The sequence below is a fragment of the Tursiops truncatus genome, chromosome X, assembly GCF_011762595.2.
Source record: "Tursiops truncatus isolate mTurTru1 chromosome X, mTurTru1.mat.Y, whole genome shotgun sequence".
NCBI lineage: Eukaryota > Metazoa > Chordata > Mammalia > Artiodactyla > Delphinidae > Tursiops > Tursiops truncatus.
In genome coordinates, this window is record NC_047055.1 from 85,955,821 (window position 1) to 85,979,856 (window position 24,036).

The following is a 24,036-nucleotide window of genomic DNA, read 5'->3' on the forward strand; positions in this document are numbered from 1 at the left end:
GCAGGAACACTCCCAAACTCATTCTACAAGGCCACCATCACCCTGATACCAAAACCAGACAAAGATGTCAAAGAGAAAGAAAACTACAGGCCAATATCACTGATGAACATAGATGCAAAAATCCTCAACAAAATACTAGCAAACAGAATCCAACAACACATTAAAAGGATCATACACCACGATCAAGTGGGGTTTATTCCAGGAATGCAAGGATTCTTCAATATATGGAAATCAATCAATGTGATAAACCATATTAAAAAATTGAAGGAGAAAAACCATATGATAATCTCAATAGATGCAGAGAAAGCTTTTGACAAAATTCAACACCCATTTATGATAAAAACCCTGAAGAAAGTAGGCATAGAGGGAACTTTCCTCAACATAATAAAGGCCATATATGACAAACCCACAGACAACATCATCCTCAATGGTGAAAAACTGAAACCATTTCCACTATGATCAGGAACAAGACAAGGTTGCCCACTCTCACCACTCTTATTCAACATAGTTTTGGAAGTTTTAGCCACAGCAATCAGAGAAGAAAAAGAAATAAAAGGAATCCAAATTGGAAAAGAAGAAGTAAAGCTGTCACTGTTTGCAGATGACATGATACTATACATAGAGAATCCTAAAGATGCCACCAGAAAACAACCAGAGCTAATCAAGGAATTTGGTTAAGTAGCACAACACAAAATTAATGCACAGAAATCTCTGGCATTCCTATACACTAATGATAAAATATCTGAAAGTGATATTAAGAAAACACACGTATTTACCACTGCAACAAAAAGAATAAAATATCTAGGAATATACCTACCTAAGGAGATAAAAGACCTGTATGCAGAAAATTATAAGACACTGATGAAAAAATTTAAAGGTGATACAATAGATGGAGAGATATACCATATTCTTGGATTGGAAGAATCAACATTGTGAAAATGCATCTACTACCCAAAGCAATCTACAGATTCAATGCAATCCCTATCAAACTACCACTGGCATTTTTCACAGAACTAGAACAAAAAATTTCACAATTTGTATGGAAACACAAAAGACCCTGAATAGCCAAAGCAAACTTGAGAAAGAAAAATGGAGCTGGAGGAATCAGGCTCCCTGATTTCAGACTATACTACAAAGCTACAGTAATCAAGACAGTATGGTACTGGCACAAAAACAGAAATATAGATCAATGGAACAGGATAGAAAGCCCAGAGATAAACCCACGCACATACAGTCACCTTATCTTTGATAAAGGAGGCAAGAATACACAGCAGAGAAAAGACAGCCTCTTCAATAAGTGGTGCTGGGAAAACTGGACAGGTACATGTAAAACTATGAAATTAGAACACTCCCTAACACCATACACAAAAATAAACTCAAAATGGATTAAAGACCTAAATGTAAGGCCAGACACTATCAAACTCTTAGAGGAAAACATAGGAAGAACACTCTATGAAATAAATCACAGCAAGATCCTTTTGACCCACCTCCTAGAGAAATGAAAATAAAAACAAAAATAAACAAATGGGACCTAATGAAACTTAAAGACTTTTGCACAGCAAAGGGAACCATAAACAAGACCAAAAGACAACCCTCAGAATGGGAGAAAATATTTGCCAATGAAGCAACTGACAAAGGATTAATCTCCAAAATATACAAGCAGCTCATGCAGCTCAATATCAAAAAACAAACAATCCAATCCAAAAATGGGTTGAAGACGTAAACAGAGATTTATCCAAAGAAGATTTACAGATTGCCAACAAACACATGAAAGAATGCTCAACATCATTAATCATTAGAGACATGCAAATCAAAACTACAATTAGATAGCATCTTGTATCGGTCAGAATGGCCATCATCAAAAAATCTAGAAACAGTAAATGCTGGAGAGGGTGTGGAGAAAAGGGAACCCTCTTGCACTGTTGGTGGGAATGTAAACTGATACAGCCACTATGGAGAACAGTATGGAGGTTCCTTAAAAAACTAAAAATAGAACAACCATATGACCCAGCTATCCCCCTAATGGGCATATACCCTGAGAAAACAATAATTCAAAAAGTGTCATGGACCAAAATGTTCATTGCAGCTCTATTTACAATACCTAGGACACTGAAGCAACCTAAGTGTCCATCAACAGACGAATGGATAAAGATGTGGCACATATATACAATGGAATATTACTCAGGCATAAAAACGATTGAAACTGAGTTATTTGTAGTGAGGTGGATGGACCTAGAGTCTGTCATACAGAGTGAAGTAAGTCAGAAAGAGAAAAACAAATACTGTATGCTAACACATATATATGGAATCTAAGGGAAAAAGAAAAAACGGTCATGAAGAACCAGGGGCAAGATGGGAATAAAGACACAGAACTATTAAAGAATAGACTTCAGGATACGGAGAGGGGTAAGGGTAAGCTCTGACAAAGTGAGAGAGTGGCATGGACATATATACACTAGCAAATGTAAAATAGATAGCTAGTGGGAAGCAGCCACATAGCACAGGGAGATCAGCTCGGTGCTTTGTGACCATCTAGAGGGGCGGCATAGAGAGGGTGGGATGGAGGGAGATGCAACAGGGAAGAGATATGGAAACATATGTATATGTATAACTGATTCACTTTGTTATAAAGCAGAAACTAACACACCGTTGTAAAGCAATTATACTCCAATAAAGATGTTAAAAAAAGAAAAAAAAGAAAATTGCAGACCAATACCACTGATGAATATAGATGCAAAAATGCTCAACAAAATACTAGCAAACAGAATCCGACAACACATTAAAAGGATCATACACCACGATCAAGTGAGATTTATCCCAGGGATGCAAGGATTCTTCAATATATGCAAATCAATCAATGTGATACACCATATTAACAATTGAAGACTAAAATCCATATGATCACCTCAATAGATGCAGAAAAAGCTTTTGACAAAATTCAACACCCATTTATGAGAAAAACTCTCCAGAAAGTGGGCATAGAGGGAACCTACCTCAACATAATAAAGGCCACATATGACAAACCCACAGCAAACATCATTCTCAGTGCTGAAAAACTGAAACCATTTCCCCTAAGATCAGGAACGAGACATGGATGTCCATTCTCACCACTATTATTCAACATAGTTTTGGAAGTCCTAGCCACGGCAACCAGAGAAGAAAAAGAAATAAAAGGAATAGAAACTGGAATAGAAAAAGTAAAACTGTCACTGTTTGCAGATGACACGATATTATACATAGAGAATTCTAAAAATGCCACCAGAAAACTACTAGAACTAATCAATGAATTTGGTAAAGTTGCAGGATACAAAATTAATGCACAGAAATCTCTTGCATTCCTATACACTAATGATGAAAAATCTGAAACAGAAATTATGGAAACACTCCCATTTACCATTGCAACAAAAAGAATAAAATACCTAGGAATAAATCTACCTAAGGATACCAAAGACCTGTATGCAGAAAACTGTAAGACACTGATGAAAGAAATTAAAGATGATATCAACAGATGGAGAGATATATCATGTTCTTGGATTGGAAGAATCAATATTGTGAAAATGACTATACTACCCAAAGCAAACTACAGATTCAATGCAATCCCTATCAAATTACCAATGGCATTTTTTATGGAACTAGAACAAATCATCTTAAAATTTGTATGGAGACACAAAAGGCTATGAATAACCAAAGCAGTCTTGAGGGAAAAAAACGGAGCTGGAGGAATCAGACTCCCTTACTTCAGACTATACTACAAAGCTACAGTAACCAAGACAGTATGGTACTGGCACAAAAACAGAAATATAGATCAACGGAATAAGATAGAATGCCCAGAGATTAACCAATGCACCTATGGTCAATTAATCTATGACAAAGGAGGCAAAGATATACAACACAGAAAAGACAGTTTCTTCAATAAGTGTTGCTGGGGAAACTGGACAGCTACATGTAAAAGAATGAAATTAGAACGCTCCCTAACACCATGCACAAAAATAAACTCAAAATGGATTCGAGACCTAAATGTAACACCAGACACTATAAAACTCTTAGAGGAAAACACAGGAAGAACTCTCTATGACATAAATCACAGCAAGGTCTTTTTTGATCCACCTACTAGAGAAATGGAAATAAAAACAAAAATAAACAAATGGGACCTAATGAAACTTAAAAGCTTTTGCACAACAAAGGAAACCATAAAGAAGACAAAAAGACAAACCTCAGAATGGGAGAAAATATTTACAAATGAATCAACGGACAAAGGTTTAATCTCCAAAATATATAAACAGCTCATGCACCTCAACATTAAAGAAACAATCAACCCAATCCAAAAGTGGGCAGAAGACCTAAATAGACATTTCTCCAAAGAAGACATACAGATGGTCAAGAAGCACATGAAAAGCTGCTCAACATCACTAATTATTAGAGAAATGCAAATCAAAACTACAATGAGGTATCACCTCACACCAGTTAGAATGGGCATCATCAGGAAATCTACAAACAATAAATGCTGGAGAGGGTGTGGAGAAAAGGGAACCCTCTTGCACTGTTGGTGGGAATATAAATTGATACAGCCACTATGGAGAACAGTATGCAGGTTCCTTAAAAAACTAAAAATAGAATTACCATATGATCCAGCAATCCTGCTACTGGGTATATACCCAGAGAAAACCATAATTCAAAAAGACACATGCACCCCAATGTTCACTGCAGCACTATTTACAATAGCCAGGTCATGGAAGCAACCTAAGTGTCCATCGACAGACGAATGGATAAAGAAGAAGTGGTACATATATACAATGGAATATTACTCAGCCATAAAAAGGAACGAAGTTGAGTTATTTGTTGAGACGTGGATGGATCTAGAGACTGTCATACAGAGTGAAGTAAGTCAGAAAGAGAAAAACAAATATCTTATATTAACACATGTATGTGGAACCTAGAAAAATGGTACAGATGAAGCAGTTTGCAGGGCAGAAGTTGAGACACAGATGTAGAGAACAAACGTATGGACACCAAGGGGGGAAAACCGCAGTGGGGTGGGGATGGTGGAGTGCTGAATTGGGCGATTGGGATTGACATGTATACAATGATGTGTATAAAATTGATGTCTAATAAGAACCTGCAGTATAAAAAAATCAAACAAACTAAAAAAACAACTAATACTAAAATTTCTTTGGGTTATTTGTATGGAAATATGTTAATATAAATGTTTCAGACATTACCTGAAATTTCTAAAAATCTTATATGTTCTGTTATAATGTTTAAGTCATAATTCTAGTTATTACTATAAAATGTATATCTCAGAAATAACTAAATTTCCTCATCAATTGCATTATTATGAACTTTAATCAAATCTTTAACCATGCTCATTTTTAAGTCTTTTGTCATGTACAGACAGTTCTGGGTGTACTCTGATGCTTTTACAAAAATGTTCCTATAAAAGGGTTTCATCTTCAAGGAATTCATGGAAAAGACTCTGACAAGTACAGGTTTCTGGTAACTGACTATACTGCTGAACTGAATGAATCAGCATTTTTAGAACGCTAATGGAAAACTGATGAATTCATAAAAGTGCTAACAAAAGATGAAGATAAAAAATTAATTTTATGGGACTGAGTGAACTGATGAGGATGATTATAATTTTTGTGACTTTCTGTTTGAATAAAATAAAAATCCCACAAGGACTCAGAGGCAAAAAATATACAAATCAATTTTCACTGCAAAGTAAAGGAGCTGTTACAGCAGAGGATTACTGGACTGAATGTCAATATTATGACATAGTATGAGTGTGTTTCATGTTTGGTAATTGCAATCATTGTTGCTTTTGTTGTGGTCATCCATTTACAATGCTTGGTGTCAGTTTATTTATCTCTTGTAAAAATAAAACACTGTGTGTGTGTGTGTGTGTGTGTGTGTGTGTGTGTGTGTGAAAAATTTAAAAATTAAAAAATAAAAAAGTAAATTAAATAAAAAGGAAATAAGAAAAGTCTGAAGTCAATAATCTAATCTTCCATCTCAAACTACGAAAAGAAGAGCAACTTAAACCCAAAGCAAGAAAAAGGAAACAATAAAAATTAGCATAGATATCAATAAAACTGAAAACAGAAAAACAGAAAACAAATAAAAGCAAAACCTGGTTCTTTGCAAATATCAATAAAAATGATAAACTCCTAGCAAGACTGATAAACAAAAAGAGAGAACACACACATTACCAAATATCAAGAATGAAAGCATCATCAGGAAATGCTATGAACATAAATACAACAACTTAAATGAAAGGACCAATTCTTTGAAAACCACAAAGTTCCAAATTTCATCTGACATGAATAGATAACTTGAATAATCTCATAACTATTAAAGAAATTATATTCTTAGATAAAATTCTTCAGAGAAAAGAAAAAACTTCAGGCCCAGATAGTTTCACATGTGAATTCTACCAAACATTTAAAGAATGAATAATATAAATTCTGCACATCTCTTCTAGAAAAGAGAAGAGAAGGGAATACTTCCCAAATTATATTTTTAACATCTTTATTGGAGTATAATTGCTTTACAATGTTGTGTTACTTTCTGCTGTATAACAAAGTGAATCAGCTATATGTATAGATATATCCCCATATTCCCTCCCTCTTACATCTCCCTCCAACTCTCCCTATCCCACCCATCTAGGTGGTGACAAAGCACCAAGTTGATCTCCCTCTGGAATGCAGCTGCTTCCCACTAGCTATCTATTTTACATTTGGTAGTGTATATAGGTCAATGCTATTCTCTCACTGCATCCCAGCTTACCCTTCCCACTCCCCGTGTCCTCAAGTCCATTCTCTACGTCTGGGTCTTCATTCCTGTCCTGCCCTTAGGTTCTTCAGAACCTTATTTTTTTTTGCTTACATTCCATATATATGTTTTAGCATATAGTATTTGTTTTTCTCTTTATGACTTACTTCACTCTGTACGACAGACTCTAGGTCCATCAAACTCACTACAAACAACTCAATTTCATTTTTTATGGCCGAGTAATATTCCACTGTATATAAGTGCCACAACTTCTTTATCCATTCATCTGTCAATGGACACTTAGGTTGCTTCCATATCCTGGCTACTGTAAACAGAGCTGCAGTGAACATAGTGGTATATGACTCTTTTTGAATTATGGTTTTCTCGGGGTATATGCCCAGTAGTGGGATTGCTGGGTCATATGGAGTTCTATTTTTAGGTTTCTAAGGAACCTGCATACTGTTCTCCATAGTGGCTGTATCAATTTACATACCCACCAACAGTACAAGAGTGTTCCCTTTTCTCCACACCCTCTCCAGCATTTATTGTTTCTAGATTTTTTGATGATGGCCATTCTCACTGGTGTGAGGAGATACCTCATTGTAGTTTTGATTTGTATTTGTCTAATGATTAGTGATGTTGAGCATCCTTTCATGTGTTTGTTCGCAATCTATAAATCTCCTTTGGAGAAATGTCTATTTAGGTCTTCTTCCCATTTTTGGATTGGGTTGTTCGTTGTTTTGATATTGAGCTGCATGAGCTGCTTGTATATTTTGGAGATTAATCCTTTGTCAGTTGCTTCATTTGCAAATATTTTCTCCCATTCTGAGGGTCATCTTTTCATCTTCTTTATGATTTCTTTTCCTGTTCAAAAGCTTTTAAGTTTCATTAGGTCCCATTTGTTTGTTTTTATTTCCATTTCTCTAGGGGGTGGGTCAAAAAGGATCTTGCTGTGATTTATGTCATAGAGTGTTCTGCCTATGTTTTCCATTAAGATTTTTATAGTGTCTGGCCTTACATTTAGGTCTTTAATACCTTTTGAGTTTATTTTTGTATACGGTGTTAGGGAGTGTTCTAATTTCATTCTTTTACATGTAGCTGTCCAGTTTTCCCAGCACCATTTGTTGAAGAGGCTGTCTTTCCACCATTGTATAGTTTGGATCTATCCTGGAGAATGTTCCACGAACACCTGAGAAGAAAGAGTATTCTGTTGTTTTTGGATGGAATGTCCTATAAATATCAATTAAGTCCATCTTCTTTAATGTATCATTTAAAGCTTGTGTTTCCTTATTTATTTTCATTTTGGATGATCTGTCCATTGGTGAAACTGGGGCGTTAAAGTCCCCTACTATCATTGTGTTACTGTCGATTTCCCCTTTTATGGCTGTTAGCATTTGCCTTACGTACTGAGGTGTTCCTATGCTGGGTGCATAAATATTTACAATTGTTATATCTTCTTCTTGGATTGATCCTTTGATCATTATGTAGTGTCCTTCTTTGTCTCTTGTAATAGTCTTTGTTTTAAAGTCTATTTTGTCTGATATGAGAATTGCTACTCCAGCTTTCTTTTGATTTCCATTTGCATGGAATATCTTTTTCCATCCCCTCTCTTACAGTCTGTATCTATCCCTAGGTCTGAAGTGGGTCTCTTGTAGACAGCATATATATATGGGTTTTGTTTTTGTATGCATTCAGCCAGTCTATGTCTTTTGGTTGGAGCATTTAATCCATTTACCTTTAAGGTAGTTATCAATATGTATGTTCCTATTACCATTTTCTTAATTGTTTCAGGTTTGTTATTGTAGGTCTTTTCCTTCTCTTGTGTTTCCTGCCTAGAGAAGTTCCTTTAATGTTTGTTGTAAAGCTGGTTTGGTGGTGCTGAATTCTCTTAGCTTTTTCTTGTCTGTAAAGGTTTTAATTTCTCTGTCGAATCTGAATGAAATCCTTGCTGGGTAATCTTTTTTGTAGGTTTTTCCCTTTCATCACTTTAAATATGTCCCGCCACTCCCTTCTGGCTTGCAGAGTTTCTGCTGAAAGATCAGCTGTTAACCTTATGGGGATTCCCTTGTATATTATTTTTTGCTTTTCCCTTGCTGCTTTTAATATTTTTATTTTGTATTTAATTTTTGATAATTTTATTAATATGTGTCTTGGCATGTCTCTGCTTGGATTTATCCTGTATGGGACTCTCTGCACTTCCTAGATGTGACTGACTATTTCTTTTCCCATGTTAGGGAAGTTTTCAACTATAATCTCTTCAAATATTTTCTCAGTCCCTTTCTTTTTTCTCTTCCTCTTCTGGGACCCCTATAATTCAAATGTTGGTATGTTTAATATTGTCCCAGAGATCTCTGAGACTGTCCTCAATTCTTTTCATTCTGTTTTCTTTATTCTGCTCTGCTGTAGTTATTTCCTCTATTTTATCTTCCAGGTCACTTATCCGTTCTTCTGCCTCAGTTATTCTGCTATTGATTCCTTCTAGAGATTTTTAATTTCATTTATTTTGTTGTTCTTCATTGTTTGCTCTTTAGTTCTTCCAGAAGGAACTAAAGAACCAGAAAAATACAGTACACAAATATTTTTAAAAAGAACACTACAGACCAACATATATCATAAACACAGATGCAAAAATCCTCAACAAAATATTAGCATATAAGATTTGCAATACATAAGAATAATACTCCAGAACCAAGTGGAGTTTATCCCAGGAATATGAGCCTGCTTCAATATTTAAAAATCAATATAATCCACCACATCAATAGGCTAAAGCCAAAAACAAAATCAATAGATGCAGGAAAAAAGCGTTTGACAAATTTAACATTGTCATGATAAATATGTATCAGCAAACTAAGAATGGAAAGTAAATTTCTCAACCTGATCAAAGGTAGCAGCAAAAACTCTACAGTTAAGATCATACTAATGGTGAAAGATTAACTGCTTTATTTCGAAGATCAGGGACAAGACAAGGTTGTCCACTCTTACTGATTCTATCAACATCATAATTAAGTCCTGCACAGTGCAATAAAACACAAAAATGAAGTTAAATGTATACAGACTGGAAAGGGATCAAACTGTCTCCATTTGCAAATGACATAATTGTCTATGTAGATAACTTCAAGAAATCTACCAAAAAAAGAACTCCTAAGATTTAATAAGTGAGTTTTAGCAAGATCATAGAAAACAAGGTCAACACACAAATATCAATATTTCATATTGGCACTGTACAAATGGAAACCAAAAAATTTTTTAAATACCATTTACAATAGCTACAAAAAAGAAAATATTTGGGTATAAATCTAACAAAACATGTACAGGATCTGTATGGTTTTTTTAAAAAAAATCAAAGAAAATCTAAATACATGAGAGACATACTACATTCATGGTTCATGGGTTGGAAGATTCAACATAGAAAAAAATGTTGATTCTATGCAAATTCACCTATAAATGTGTATTGGGGGTCCCCAAGACCACCTCCAGGTACAATGATTCCTAGGATGACTCACAGGACTCAGCACATAGTCACACTCATGGCTATGATTTATTATAGCAAAAGATACAAAGCAAAGAGAAAAGGAGCATGGGCAAAAATTGGTGAAAACCAGAAGCAAGCTTCCAAGAGTCCTATTCCCGCAGAGTCTCTCAGGATGCAGTTAATTCCTCCAGCAATAAGACGGAACAATACGTGTCAAGTGTTGTGTAACAGGGAAGCTCATTAATGACTCAGTGCCTAACATTTTACTGGGAGCTGGTCACATAAACACTCTACCTAACATGGACCAAAGTTCCAGACTCGCAGAAGGAAAGCAGGTGTTCAGAATAAACCATAGTGTTTGCACAAAGAGTTTAGGCACAGTTATCATTAGGGGAGAATTTTACAGCAGTGTAGGGAACTGCTTACCAATCAAGTTCCCAGATGCCAGCCAAAGGGCAACCTTGCAAACAGGCCTTTCTAAGGCTAGCAGCATCATGCCTGTTATGTTAACTCTTTTCTGCACAAGATGTAATTCAATTCCAATCAAACCCTCAGCGGGATTTTTTAGTAGATATAGACAAACTGATTCTAAAATTTGTCTAGAAAGGCTAAGACACTAGAATAGCTAAAACAATTTTGAAAAAAAAGACAGAATAGGGTTGGAAGAATCATGTTACCTCGCTTTAAGACTTACTATAAAACTATAGAAATAAAGGCTGCAATACTGGCAAAGGGATAGACACAGATCAATGAAACAGAATATTTAAAAAAAGTATAGAAATAGACCCACACAAATAAGGCAAACAGATTTTTGGCAAAGGTGCAAAAGCAATTTACTGGAGAAAGTATATTTTTCCACAAATGGTATTAGAACAATTAGACATCCATATGCAAAACAATGAAACTTGATTTCAAAACCTGCATACCTTATATAAAAATTAACTCAAAATGAATTATAGATTTAATGTTAAAGCTATAAAATTTTTAGATAAAATATGGGAGAAAATATTCATGACCTAGGTTTAAGCAGAGTTCTTAGATATGACACAAAAATTGCAATCCATACAGAAAACATCGAAAAACTGGACTATCAAAATCAGAAATTTTTGCTCTGTGAAAGACACAGATAAAAGAATCAAAAGACTACAGACTGGTAGGATATGTTTGTAAATCACACATCCAACAAAGGATTTGCATCCAGAACATGTAAAGAACTCTCATAACTTGACACAAAGAAAATAAACTACCCAATTTAAAACTGGGCAAAAGACACAGACACTTCATCAAAAAGGATATACAGATGACAAGTATGATGTTCAACATCATTAGCAAATGCAAATTAGAACTACGGTGAGATTCCTCTACACATCTATATGGCTAAAGTTTAAAAAAAAATACCCAGTGCTGACCAGGAATTCAGAGCAGCTAGAACTCTCATACACTGCAGGTGAGAGTGCAAGATGATACAGTCACTCTGTAGCACTTTCTCATTAAGTTAAACATACATTTATCATATGACACAGCAATCCCATTCCTGGGTATTGATGTTAGGAATGAAAACTTATATTCACATAAAACCCTGTAAATTAATGTTTATAGATGTTCTTTTCACAGTCTCAGAAACTGGAAACAACCCAAATGGCCTTCAATGGGTGAAGGGTTAAACTAACCTTGGTACATCCATACCATGGAATACTACTCAGCAATAAAAAGGAATGAACTATTGATATACACAACTTGGACAGACCTCAAGGGAATTATAGTGAGTGATAAAAGTCAATCCCAAAATGTTACAAAGGTCAAAAACAGAAAAACAAATACCGTATGCTAACACATATATATGGAATCTTAAAAAAAAAAATTGGTTCTGAACATCCTAGGGCCAGGACAGGAATAAAGATGCAGACATAGGGCTTCCCTGGTGGTGCAGTGGTTGAGAGTCCGCCTGCTGATGCAGGGGACGCGGGTTCGTGCCCCGGTCAGGGAAGATCCCACGTGCCGTGGAGCGGCTGGGCCCGTGAGCCATGGCCGCTGAGCCTGCGTGTCCGGAGCCTGTGCTCCGCAACGGGAAGGGCCACAACGGTGAGAGGCCTATGTACCGAAAAAAAAAAAAAAAGATGCAGACGTAGAGAATGGACTTAAGGACACGGGGAGGGGGAAGGGTAAGCTGAGACGAAGTGAGAGAGTGGCACTGACATATATACACTACCAAATGTAAAACAGATAACTAGTGGGAAGCAGCTGCATCGCACAGGGAGATTAGCTCAATGCTTTGTGACCACCTAGAGGGGTGGGATAGGGAGGGTGGGAGGGAGATGCAAGAGGGAGGGGATATGGGGATATATGTATACATATAGCTGATTCACTCTGTTATACAGCAGCAACTAACACAACAATGTAAAGCAATTATACTCCAATAAAGATGTTAAAAAAAAAGCGGGGGATAATAAACACACACAAATGTTAACACTGTTTGTACGTTGTGGGATCTTAAGTAATTATAATTTCTTACTTTGCTATAATAATTATGAATTTTGTGCAATAAAAATAACAAAACTTTTTTATTAAAAGATTCAGTTCATCATTCCAGCTGCTAGAGATATTTTATCTGTTATCCATTTATTTCCTACCCCTACTCCCAGTTTCATGCCATCTGTGAATTTGATGAGATGATCTTCTCTGTTCTCATCTACATCACTTATAAAAATATTGATCAGAACAAAGTCCACTGGCAGTCTACTAGAAATCTCTTTCTTGCTTGGTAATGATCAGCAATCTTTGTGATCAATTTTACTTATTTAAGATTTACTCAAATTCTACTCTTATCTAATTTACTATTTTGCATCATTTCCATAAGATGACATTTTCATGCTTTGCTGATGTTCAAATATACCATGTCTACCACATTTCCCTGGTCTGTCACTCCAAAGTGAGCCTGAACCATTACTCTGGTACTTAAAGGATATTAAACTATATTACATTTTCTTCCCAATTATATAGTAAGCCTCTGCTGGGCATATACTATGCTTTATATTTCCTTGCAAACTCCACAGCAATCCTTTCAATTCCATTCATTCAACAAATATTTATTGACACCTACCACGTCCAGGTACTATTCTGGACTATCTTTGTTAGTATAAAGTGATAATTAAGTATTCATAACAATATTCCCTCAACATCCAACCCTCAACAAACAGCCATCTGCCCTGTTTGGGGCTACAGTGTCCTTCCTATTACCCATCCCATCCAAAGCTTGAGAGACTTTGTCACTAACCCCTATCCAAATCACAAGATATACTTTTACAGGATTTTGAGAATGATTAAACTGACATACCATCATTGCCTTTTCTAGAAATCTCTCTCCTTCCACTGGGTTCTCCGAGTGTCTTATTAATAACATTCTTATAGTACTTAGTATATTCTACTTTGTATTGTTCTTATCTGCCTGCTTGTCTTATCTTGTCCCCTAGGTCATAAGCTCCCTGAGGGCAGGAATCATGGCTTATTCAGCTCTGTAGACCCAGTAAATTTTTACTACGTTTGGGACCTGGCAATGCTGAATGAATAATTGATAAAGAGAATATCAGCCCCTTAAGGCAGCAGTTGTCAGGCTTACCTGCACCTCCACCAACCAGTCCACGAGAATGGCCCTCATGTCACTGTTGATATCATTCTGCCTGGTCATGTATTTTTTAAGTATGAACTTTTCCTGGCAGCAAGAAGAAAGAAGTGTTAACAAATAAACTCTTCCTGTAGTTCAAAAATTGTAACTTGGGAAAAAATATTTGCAACTAATATCTCAGAAAAAAATTGTAACCTAAGTAATTTCCTCAGGGTTCTAAATCATTATTTTCAGCTGGTATCAGATAGGGGCAGATAAAAGTATCCTTTTCCAGACAAGTTTCAGTTATCCTTAGGAAATGGACACACATGATATTTAAGTGTCAGGGTGGATAGCGAGGAGTCCAGGAGAATATGGAATATGGGCAGGAATACACCTATGACTATAGATGAATACCAAAGAGATTCTGCCCCTTCTTTGCAATTCAGTCTAAAGCACAATACCAGGCTGTGTAGAGGAGTCCTTCTCAAACTTTAACATGCATATGTGAAAGATACTTGAGGATCTTTAAAATTCACATTCTAATTTAGGTTTGGGGTGAGGCTAGGTTTCTGCATATCTTTTTTTTAATTTAATTTTATTTATTTTTTTATATAGCACGTTCTTATGTTATTGATTTTAGTTAGTGTATATATGTCAATATATATGTCAATCCCAATCTCCCATAAGATCCCCAGTGAAACCAATACTGCTGAACTAAGGCCTGCACTTTTAGTATAGTAAACTCTTGCTTCCTCCAAGGTATACTAGAAAAAGTACAGGCACTGGAGTCAGTTAATCTATTGCTGTGTCTCTAGAGAGAAGATGAGATATTCATCTTTCCTCTTATGCATGGCTTGCTAAAATTCTAGTTAGTAGATAACCTTGGTCCCATCTGTTCCACTGAGAGACAGAAGAAAATCTGGAATTGATGAATATTAGTGGTAAAAGAGACTGGCAGATTTCAAAGGAGAAAGAAAATTTCACCAGGTTGGAGAGCTGGAATAAAAGGTCTGGTTTTACATACGATGCCAGAAACTTGCACAGAGAAAGGAAAAGATCCCTAAGAGCAGTCACTCAGAAAGAGCCCGCTTGACAATTTTTGTGTCTGAGATTAGCTCCTCAACAATTAGAGGTGTAGGCTTATGGTCTCCAAGGTAATTAGACTTTAGTTCATATCCCAGATCTACCACATACTATTTGTGTTGACTGAGCAGTTTCCTCCAACTATAAAAAGGAGATAATAATACCTACCATCATGAAGTTATTGGGAAAATTAAACAAGATAATGTTTATAAATCCCTTAGCACAATGTTTAACTCATAGTATGCTACCAGTAGATGTCAGTTGCTGCTAATATTGTTTTCATCATCATTATTACCTCCCCTTTAAACTTGCATTTGAAGGATGTGTGATGAGAAAATGAGAACTGGAAATCATTGCCCCTCACCCTCACCACCTACACACCTCTCTCTCCTTCATGTAACTGAAGATATCCTTAGCATATATTGAGTTGAAAAATGGATCACTGTGGTCCTTGTCAATATCCTCCAGTGGGGTCATCTGCTTGGAAATCACCAGAAAGACATATTAAGAGAAAGATTCCAAGGAAAGCTTAGCACACATACATAAAAAATGACTCCTTTCTTCCCACTGTCATCTCCTCCTAAGGTTCCTCAAGCCTTATATGTTCTGGGCCATAACAGAGCACCCCTTGGCCCTGTAATCCTCATACTGTTGAGTAACCAAGAAATGCTTAGTCCTCCTGTACATACCTGCTCTGCCCTAAGAAACAGACACTATTTTTACAGGTAAACTCAAGATTCTCCAAGAAAGACATTCTTGTCTTACTCTTTCAAATTATGTCACCTGTCTTCTTAGGTCCCTTGTTATGTCTCAGTGCTTTGATCTGGCCCAGTTCATCTTCTTGTTAGCCTTTTCCTCCCTTCTACACATTTAACCAGGTTGTTCTGCCTACAAGAGGGGTCTTTCTTCTTCTGCTTGCCAAATTTCATCCCTTAGTCCTTCCAATTTACAACTTAAAAACCATCTTCCTTGGAAGATGCCTCTGTGAACTTAATCCATCTTTAGCTAAGGTCCAATGTAATGCAGACTGCAATTACTAAGAAAGGCAATTTCCTGAAAGAAATTGTCTAGCCACTACTGAAAAGCATATATATACATACATATATATATATATTATATATATATGTATATAATACACACATACACACACACACACACACACACACACACACACACACACACACACACACACACACACACAGTATTCCAGACCCTTGGGGGGTATTCCTGGAATAAATACTTTCTAATTGCTCAGGTACATCACTACGCCAATCACAAAGTCAAGAGATTCCACAAGGCCAACTTGATTTAATACCAATTGCTTAGGAAGGCAAAAAAAATCTCTTTGCTAGCAGCCACCTCCAGGACAACAAAGAACACTTCATCTAATTTAAGAAGAAAGAAAGCAGAATACCTCCTTCTCTGATCTCTTGTCCTGAGATGAGAAAGGTTCATTGGAACTGGATTCACAAGTACTGGACTGGCTTGTGGTACTGAACTTGCCCACACTGGACATGGTGACAGTGCTGGACAAGCCTGTTCTAGAGTCAGGGGCAGTGGTAGACACATGTGGGCTGGTTTCAACTTGGAGGATGATGAAATCTTTGATAAAGGTGTCTTCTTTGTGAGTGAGATTCTTTTGCAAGGCCAATGGCTCCTTGGAAGACAAGTCTTTCTCACTGCTGGGCTTCTCCTGCAAGGCCAAGTGCTCCTTCAGGATAGGCTCCTCCTCAATTGTGGGATTCTCCTGCAAGGCCAAGGGCTCCTCGAAGAGGGTCTCTTTCTCACTCGTGGGCTTCTCCTGCAAGGCCAAGGACTCCCTCAAGATGATTTCCTTCTCAATGCTGGGATTCTCCTGCAAGGCCAGGGGCTCCTTCAGGATAGTCTCCTCCTCAATTGTGAGATTCTCCTGCAAGGCCAAGGACTCCCTCAGGATGGTCTCCTTTTCAATGCTGGGCTTCTCCTGCAAGGCCAGGGGCTCCTTCAGGATAGTCTCCTCCTCAATTGTGAGATTCTCCTGCAAGGTCAAGGACTCCCTCAGGATGGTCTCCTTTTCAATGCTGGGCTTCTCCTGCAAGGCCTGTGGCTGCTTAATTAGGGACTCCTCTTCAATGGTGATGTTTTCTTGCAAGGCCAACTGCTTTTTCAAGAGGAACACCTCCCCCTGAGCAGTGGGCTTCTTCTTTAAAGATAATTGCCCCTCTATGCTCACTGCCACCTCAGTGGAGAGCTCTTCCTTCAGAACCAACGGTTTCTTGAAAAGGAATTCCTCTTCAGTGGTGCTTTTGTCCTGCAAAGCCAACAGTGCCTTCAAGGAGTCCTCTTTGTTATCAGTCTTCTTCTGCAAGGCAAAAGACTTCCTGAAGAGGGACTCATCTTTGTTGGTAGGTTTAACATGCAGTGAAAATGGCTCCTGAAAGGGGAATTCCTCCTCAGTGGTTGACCTCTCCTCCAAGGTCAATGGCTCCTTAATATATGATTCTTCTTCAGTGGTGATATTCTCCTGCAAGGCCAATGGTTTCTTTGAGAGGGACACCTCTTGCAGAGTGGTGTGCCTCTCTTTCAGTACAGATGGATCCTGGAAGAGGAACTCTTCAGTTGTAGACTTTTTTTTAAAGGGCAACAGCTCCTTAAAGAGTGACTCCTCTTCAGAGGTAGTCTTCTCTATGACCAGTGGCTTCTTTAAGAGGAACGTCTTCCCCTGAGTGATTTGCCTCTTTTTTAAAGATACCGGTGTCTTGGTTAGAATTGTCTCATCAGTTGAAGACTTCTTCCTAAATGACATTGGCTCCATAAAGGAGGAGTCCTCACCTTCACCAATCATATTCTGCAAGTCCAACTGTTCTTGGAAGATAGGCATCATCATTTGAGTGGTACACTTTTTCTTCTTTAAAGATAATGACTCCTTGGTAGAGATTGCCACATCTGTGGTATGTTTCTTCCTAAATGACACTGGATCCATAAGAAATTCATCTTTACTGTCTATATTCTCCTGCAATGCCCATAGCTTCTTTAAGAGGACCACATCCCCCTGAATGGTGTGCTTCTCTTGCAGTGCAGATGGTTTCTTCAAGAGGGACTCCTCCTCAGTGGTAGGCTTTTTTTTAAAGGATAATGGCTCCTTAATGAGTGACTTCTCTTCAGAAATGGTCTGCAATACTAGTGGCTTGGTCAAACAGGACATCTTACCCTGACTGGTACACTTCTTCTTTAAAGACAACAGCTTATTAGAGGAGGTTGCCTCCTCAATGGTACGCTTCTTGTTAAAAGCCAAAGGCTCCCTTAAAAGGGACGCCTCCGCAGTTGGAGTCTTCTGCAAGACCAACGGCTTCTCCAAGATGGACAACTCCTCCCGAGTGGTGTGCCTCTCCTGCAATGCTGATGGCTCTTGGAAAAGGGACTCCTTAGTGGTAGGCTTCTTCTTAAGGGATAACGGCTCCTTAATGAGTGACTTCTCTTCAGAGGTGGTCTTCTGTAATACTAGTGGCTTCTTCAAGCGGTACCTCTTCCCCCGAGTAGTATGCTTCTTCTTTAAAGGTAATGGCTTCTTGGAAAGGGTTGCCTCCTTAGTAGTATGCTTCTTCCTTGAGGAAATTGGCTCCATAAGAAATTCATCTTCGCCATCCTTTTTCTCCTGCAATGCCTCTGGCTTCTTCAAAAGGGTAACCTCCCCATCAGTGGTGTGCTTCTCTTGCAACACAGATAGCTCCTGGAAGAGGGACTCCTCCTTAGTGGTAGGCTTCTTTTTAAAGGACAATGACTCCTTAATAAGTGCCTTCTCTCCAGGGATGGTCTTCTGCAATACTAATGGCTTCTTCAAGTGGGCTATCTTCCCCTGAGTAGTGCACTTCTTCTTTAAAGATAATGGCCTTGTGGTGAAGGTTGTCTCCACTGTGGTAGGTTGTTTCTTAAAAGCCAATGGTTCCTTAAAGACAGAATCCTCTTCAGTGTCGATCTTCTCCTGAAAGGCCAATGATTTCTTCAAGATGGACACCTCTTGTTCAGTGGTGTGCTTCTTTGGCAATGCAGATGGCTCCTGGAAAAGGCACTCCTTCTCAGTGGTAGGCTTTCTCTTAAAAGACAACAGCTCCTTAGCGAGTGACTTCTCTTCAGAGGTGATCTTCTGCAATACTAGTGGCTTCTTCATACAGGACATCTTCCCCTGAGTGGTACACTTTTTCTTTAAAGATAACAGCTTCTTGGTGGGGGTTGCCTCCTCAGTTTTAGGCTTCTTCCTAAAGTTTATGGGCTCCATAAAGAAAGAATCCTCTTCAACACTGATGTCCTGCAATGCCAACTCCTCCCTCGTGCAGGACTGCTTCCCCTGATGTGTGCACATATTCTTTAAAGATAATGTACTCTTGTTGATGGCTGCCTTCTCAGTTTTATGCTTCTCCCCAAAAGTCACTGGCTCTACAACATCACTGTCAGTCTCATCCTGCAAGGATAGTGGCTTCTCTAAGAGGGACACCTCCCTCTGATTTGTGCTCTTCTTTAATGACCCCTTGATGAGGATTGTATCCTCAGTAGTGGGTTCCTCTTTTAAAATGAATGGCTTTTTGAAAAGAGATGCCTCCTCAGTAGTGGGTGTCTTGGAGCTGGTAGATATCTCCAGAATGAATGGTTTATCTATAATATTTGGTACCATGGTGGTTGAGACTACTACTGGTGAGAGTTCCAGCTTATTATACCTGTAAAGGAAACAATGTCTGGGTAAGAAGAATGTAGTTCCTAGAATCCTCACCTACCATCTCGTTTTGTCACTCTACTTACTAAATGTATGGAAGTGGAAAGGGCTTCAACCCCAAGAGACAGACTAGAGGGTAAAAATCAATGGGTACCATAGTAAATCAACTAAGTAGCACACAGTATAGTTTCTATGACCTAGGTCCCCATACTTTTCCAAAAAATTTCCCCTGAAATCCATGTTATTTATGCTTTCTCATATATGATTTATTAACTTTATTTATATACAAAGGCTTTTATTATAATACTTACCACATTGTATGAGTGACTGGCTTATATATGTCTCCCTCACTAGCTGCATTTATCTGTCTTTGTCTATCAGCACCAGGCATCTGATAAAATTCAGGTTGAAATTAATATTGTTTAAAGCCTTATGAGAGAGGATTATAAGAGAGAGGCTTATAAAAGGCTTATAAGAGAAAGTTGGGCTGGTACTTATTGTTCATGGTATCTAACCATATTCCTTTCACTCTAGGCTATTCACAAGATGCTTTCCTAGTGGAGATAATAAAAAAGACCAAAATAAACATTTGTTCACATGTGTCAGATGCAAAGCTTTGTTTTGAATAGGACTGCATATCCAATCAGAGTGACTAACCTGGTGTGACCAAATCTCTGGATGACTAGAAATCAGAATAAGAAAAGGGAGAGAATTAAAGGTAAATATGATCAGTCTGAACAAGAGTAAGTACCTTCAAAAGACTAGATATTATATGATTCCTTTTATATGAAACATCCAGAGGAGACATATCCATAGGGGTATATCCATAACAGAAAATAGGTTGGTGGTTGCCTGAAGCAATTAGGCAAGAAAATAAAATAAAAGGGATCTAGATTGGAAAGGAAGAAGTAAAACTACTTATATTAGCAGATGACATAGTCTTATACATAGAAAATCCTAAGGAACCCACACACAAATACTATTAGAACTAATATACAAGTTCAGCAAAGTTCTATGATTCAAGATCAATATACAGAAATCACATGTATTTCTATATCCTTGCAATGAACAACATGAAAATGAAATTATGAAAACAATTCCACTTACAATAGAATCAAGAAGAATAGAATGCTTAGAAATAAATTTAATAAAAGAGGTGAGAAATTTATATTCTGAAAAGTACAAAAAAATGTTAAAAGAAATTAAAGATCTAAATAAATGAAAAGACATCCCATGTTCCTGGACTTAGTATTAAGATGGTAATACTCCCCAAATTGATTTACAGGTTCAAGGCAACTTCTATAAGAATCCCAGCTGGCTTATTAGTAGAAATTGACAAGCTGATTCTAAAACTTATATGGAATTGCAGGGAACCCAGAAGAGCCAAAACAATCTTGAAAAAGAGGAACAACGTTGGAGGGATCACACTTCCCAATTTCAAAACACACTACAGAACAACAATAATCAAGATACCATAGTACTGGCATAATGAAAGACACGTAGGTCAATGGAATAAAATTGAGAGTTCAGAAATAAACACATGTACAGTCAGCTGATTTTCAACAAGGGTGCCAAGACAATTAAGTGGAGAAAGATTAGTCTTTTCAATAAATGGTGCCGAGGCAATTGGATATCTATCAATACATGCAAAACAATGAAGTTAAACCCCTAACATACACCAACAATAAAAATTAACTCAAAATGAATCAACAATCTAAGTTAAGAGCTAAAAATTTTAAACTCTAAAAAGAAAAAAATCTTAAAAGTAAATGTTCATAACCTTGGATTTGGCAATGGTTTCTTAGATTATGATACCAAAAGCATAAGCAACAAAAGAATAAATTGGATTTCATTACAATTAAAAACATTTATGCCTCAAGGAACACCAAGAAGAAAATGAAAAGACCTACAGAATGGAGGAAAAGTACTTGCTAATCATATATCTGATCAGGGACTTGTATCTAAACTATATAAAGAATTCTTACAACTCAATAATGAAATGATCAATAACCAAATATTTTAAATCAGCAAAGGATCTGAATAGACATTCCTCCAAAGAAGATATGCAAGTGGCCAATAAGCACATGAAAGATTCCCAAATCATTAGTCATCAGAGAACTGAAAATCTAAACCACAATGAGATACCATCCCACACTCACTAGAAAGGCCATTTAAAAAACAAACAAACAAAAAACCCAGAAAATGGCAAGGATGTGGAAAATTCAAAACCCTCATCCACTGCTGGTAGGAATGTAAGATAGTGCAACCACTATGGAATACAGTTTGGCAGTTCCCCAATGAGTTCAACATAGAATTACCATATGACCCAGCAATTTCTAGTTACATATGCAAAAGAATTAAAAACAGGTGTTCAAACAAAAATTTGTACACAGGTGTTCACAGCAGCACTATTCACAATAACCAAAAGGTGTAAACAATTCAAACGTTCATCAACTGATGAATGGATAGACAAAATATGGTACATTCATACAATGGAATATTATTTGGCAATAAAAGAGGATGAAGTACTAATACCTGCTACAACATGGATGAACCCTCAAACATCATGCTGAGTGAAAGAAGTCAGATACAAAAGACGACACATTGTACAATTCCATTTCTGGGAAACGTCCAGTATGGATAAATCTATAGAGACAGAAAGTAGACTTGTGGTTGCCCACAGATGGGGAGGACTGAGAGGTGGTAGCTAAAGGTAGAGTTCCTTTTGGGGTTGATGAAAACATCCTAAAATTCACTGTGGTGATGGCTGCATAACTCTGTGAATATACTAAAAACCATTGAATTGTACATTTTAAGAGGGTGAATTGTGTATGTGAATTATATCTTAATAAAGCTGTTACCAAAAAAAAAACCCACTTAGAATTATGTGTGATTACAGTGAACTCTCAATAGATGTTAGCTATTAGCTATTATTAGGGTCCATTTCACTGAACTCTGAATGAGGACAAGAATGTTTATGGCATTTTGTGAGGATTTCCCTGCTAAAGTCAGAATGGTGAAAGAAATTCAAAAGAAAATAACACAGGGAATTAAGGTCAAAATACACATGCAAATCCCAGGAATTTCATTTCAGCAAGAAACTGAGTGGGCTAAATGCTAATCTTCTGGTATGATTTCTTTCTGCTGGGTAATTAGCAAAGTGTCCTGTGGACCTGGCATGTTAATTTTTAGGAGTTCCCCAAACTTTTCCCCTTACCATTTGGAACCCATGCTTAGCTGGGTTATAGCTATCTAGCTGATCTATTCTATTCTTCCAGAAAGAAGTAATTCCCACTGGAATGAGGAGAGGATATAAAAAGGTCTCACTCCACTTTCTAACTCTTCTTCTAATAGAAGATTTCCTAGGAGTAAATCCTTTTCCCGATCCTAGATGAGAATACTCCTATCTACTTGCAGAACCTGTGATCAGTTCCCTATAACAGCGGACAACACACATTTCTGGCCTAAGGAGATAGTAATTTCTCTACAGTAAAAAGGAACAAGCCTCCCCCTAAGGTTTCTAATGGGATAAGCAGACTGGCAAGCTATCAGCCAGCTGCTGAGAATCCCCTGAAAAGTTAAGTTGCATCCACACTCTCAACCACAGAGTAGCTCAGTCAAGGACTGAAGTACTAAAATAGAGAAAGATGAGCACAAGAACTTTTGGCAAATTCCTCAATGACAACAGCTCTTTCAATATGCACACACCATGTGGGTGGGTGACAGAGGGAAAGAGGGGGAGGGGGAGGGGAGGGGGAGGGAGAGAGGGAGAGAGGGAGAGAGGGAGTGAGGGAGTGAGGGAGTGAGGGAGTGAGGGAGTGAGGGAGTGAGGGAGTGAGGGAGTGAGGGAGAGGGGCAAAGAGAAAGAGAGAGAAAGATTGGGGGTGGTGGTGAGATGAGGCCTATAATTCTTCAGCAATTTAGTCCATCTAAGCACCTGGAGTTAATGTAATACTCACCACTGTAGCTCACTAAAAATGTTCTCAATGGGGACAAAAGGCAGTCAAAAGGATGTCACACCCTCTCCTTTACCATATAAAACAATGCCATCTGACTACCCTCGTACTCACCCACGAGCACGTGTGTTCCTGTTTATCTTCTTGGAAACATCTTTAACAAACTCATTACTGGCTTCTTTCTTGGGCTTGGCAGGTTGACTTTGAGAAGCCTGCAAGAAAAAAATAAAGGTGGGGGGCTGGTCTGGAGGAGGAAGCAAGGAAATGGAGAGAGAGAGAGAGAGAGAGAGAGAACCTCAAATTAACCAATAGGTGGTTCTCACAGGAAGGTCCTGACACACATCCACACCCTGGACACCTTGTTTGGGTGTTCCCAGGAACATTGATCAAAACATCTTACAACCAGTATGGTACTGGTGCCAACTAGTCATGATGGAAGCTAGCAGTACAGTAGTCCTGGTGC

The 24,036-nt window shown here is 37.7% G+C and overlaps 1 protein-coding gene across 1 annotated transcript in view; it reads right to left on the reverse strand.

Annotated features, from left to right (window-relative positions):
• CCNB3 (cyclin B3) overlaps positions 1-24,036 on the reverse strand; it is a 55,149-nt gene that overhangs the window by 12,334 nt on the left and 18,779 nt on the right. Inside the window, 4 exon segments of the mRNA XM_033849622.2 lie at positions 13,860-13,952; positions 15,312-15,407; positions 16,345-19,621; positions 23,688-23,785. Coding sequence (XP_033705513.1) covers positions 13,860-13,952; positions 15,312-15,407; positions 16,345-19,621; positions 23,688-23,785 — 3,564 coding nt within the window.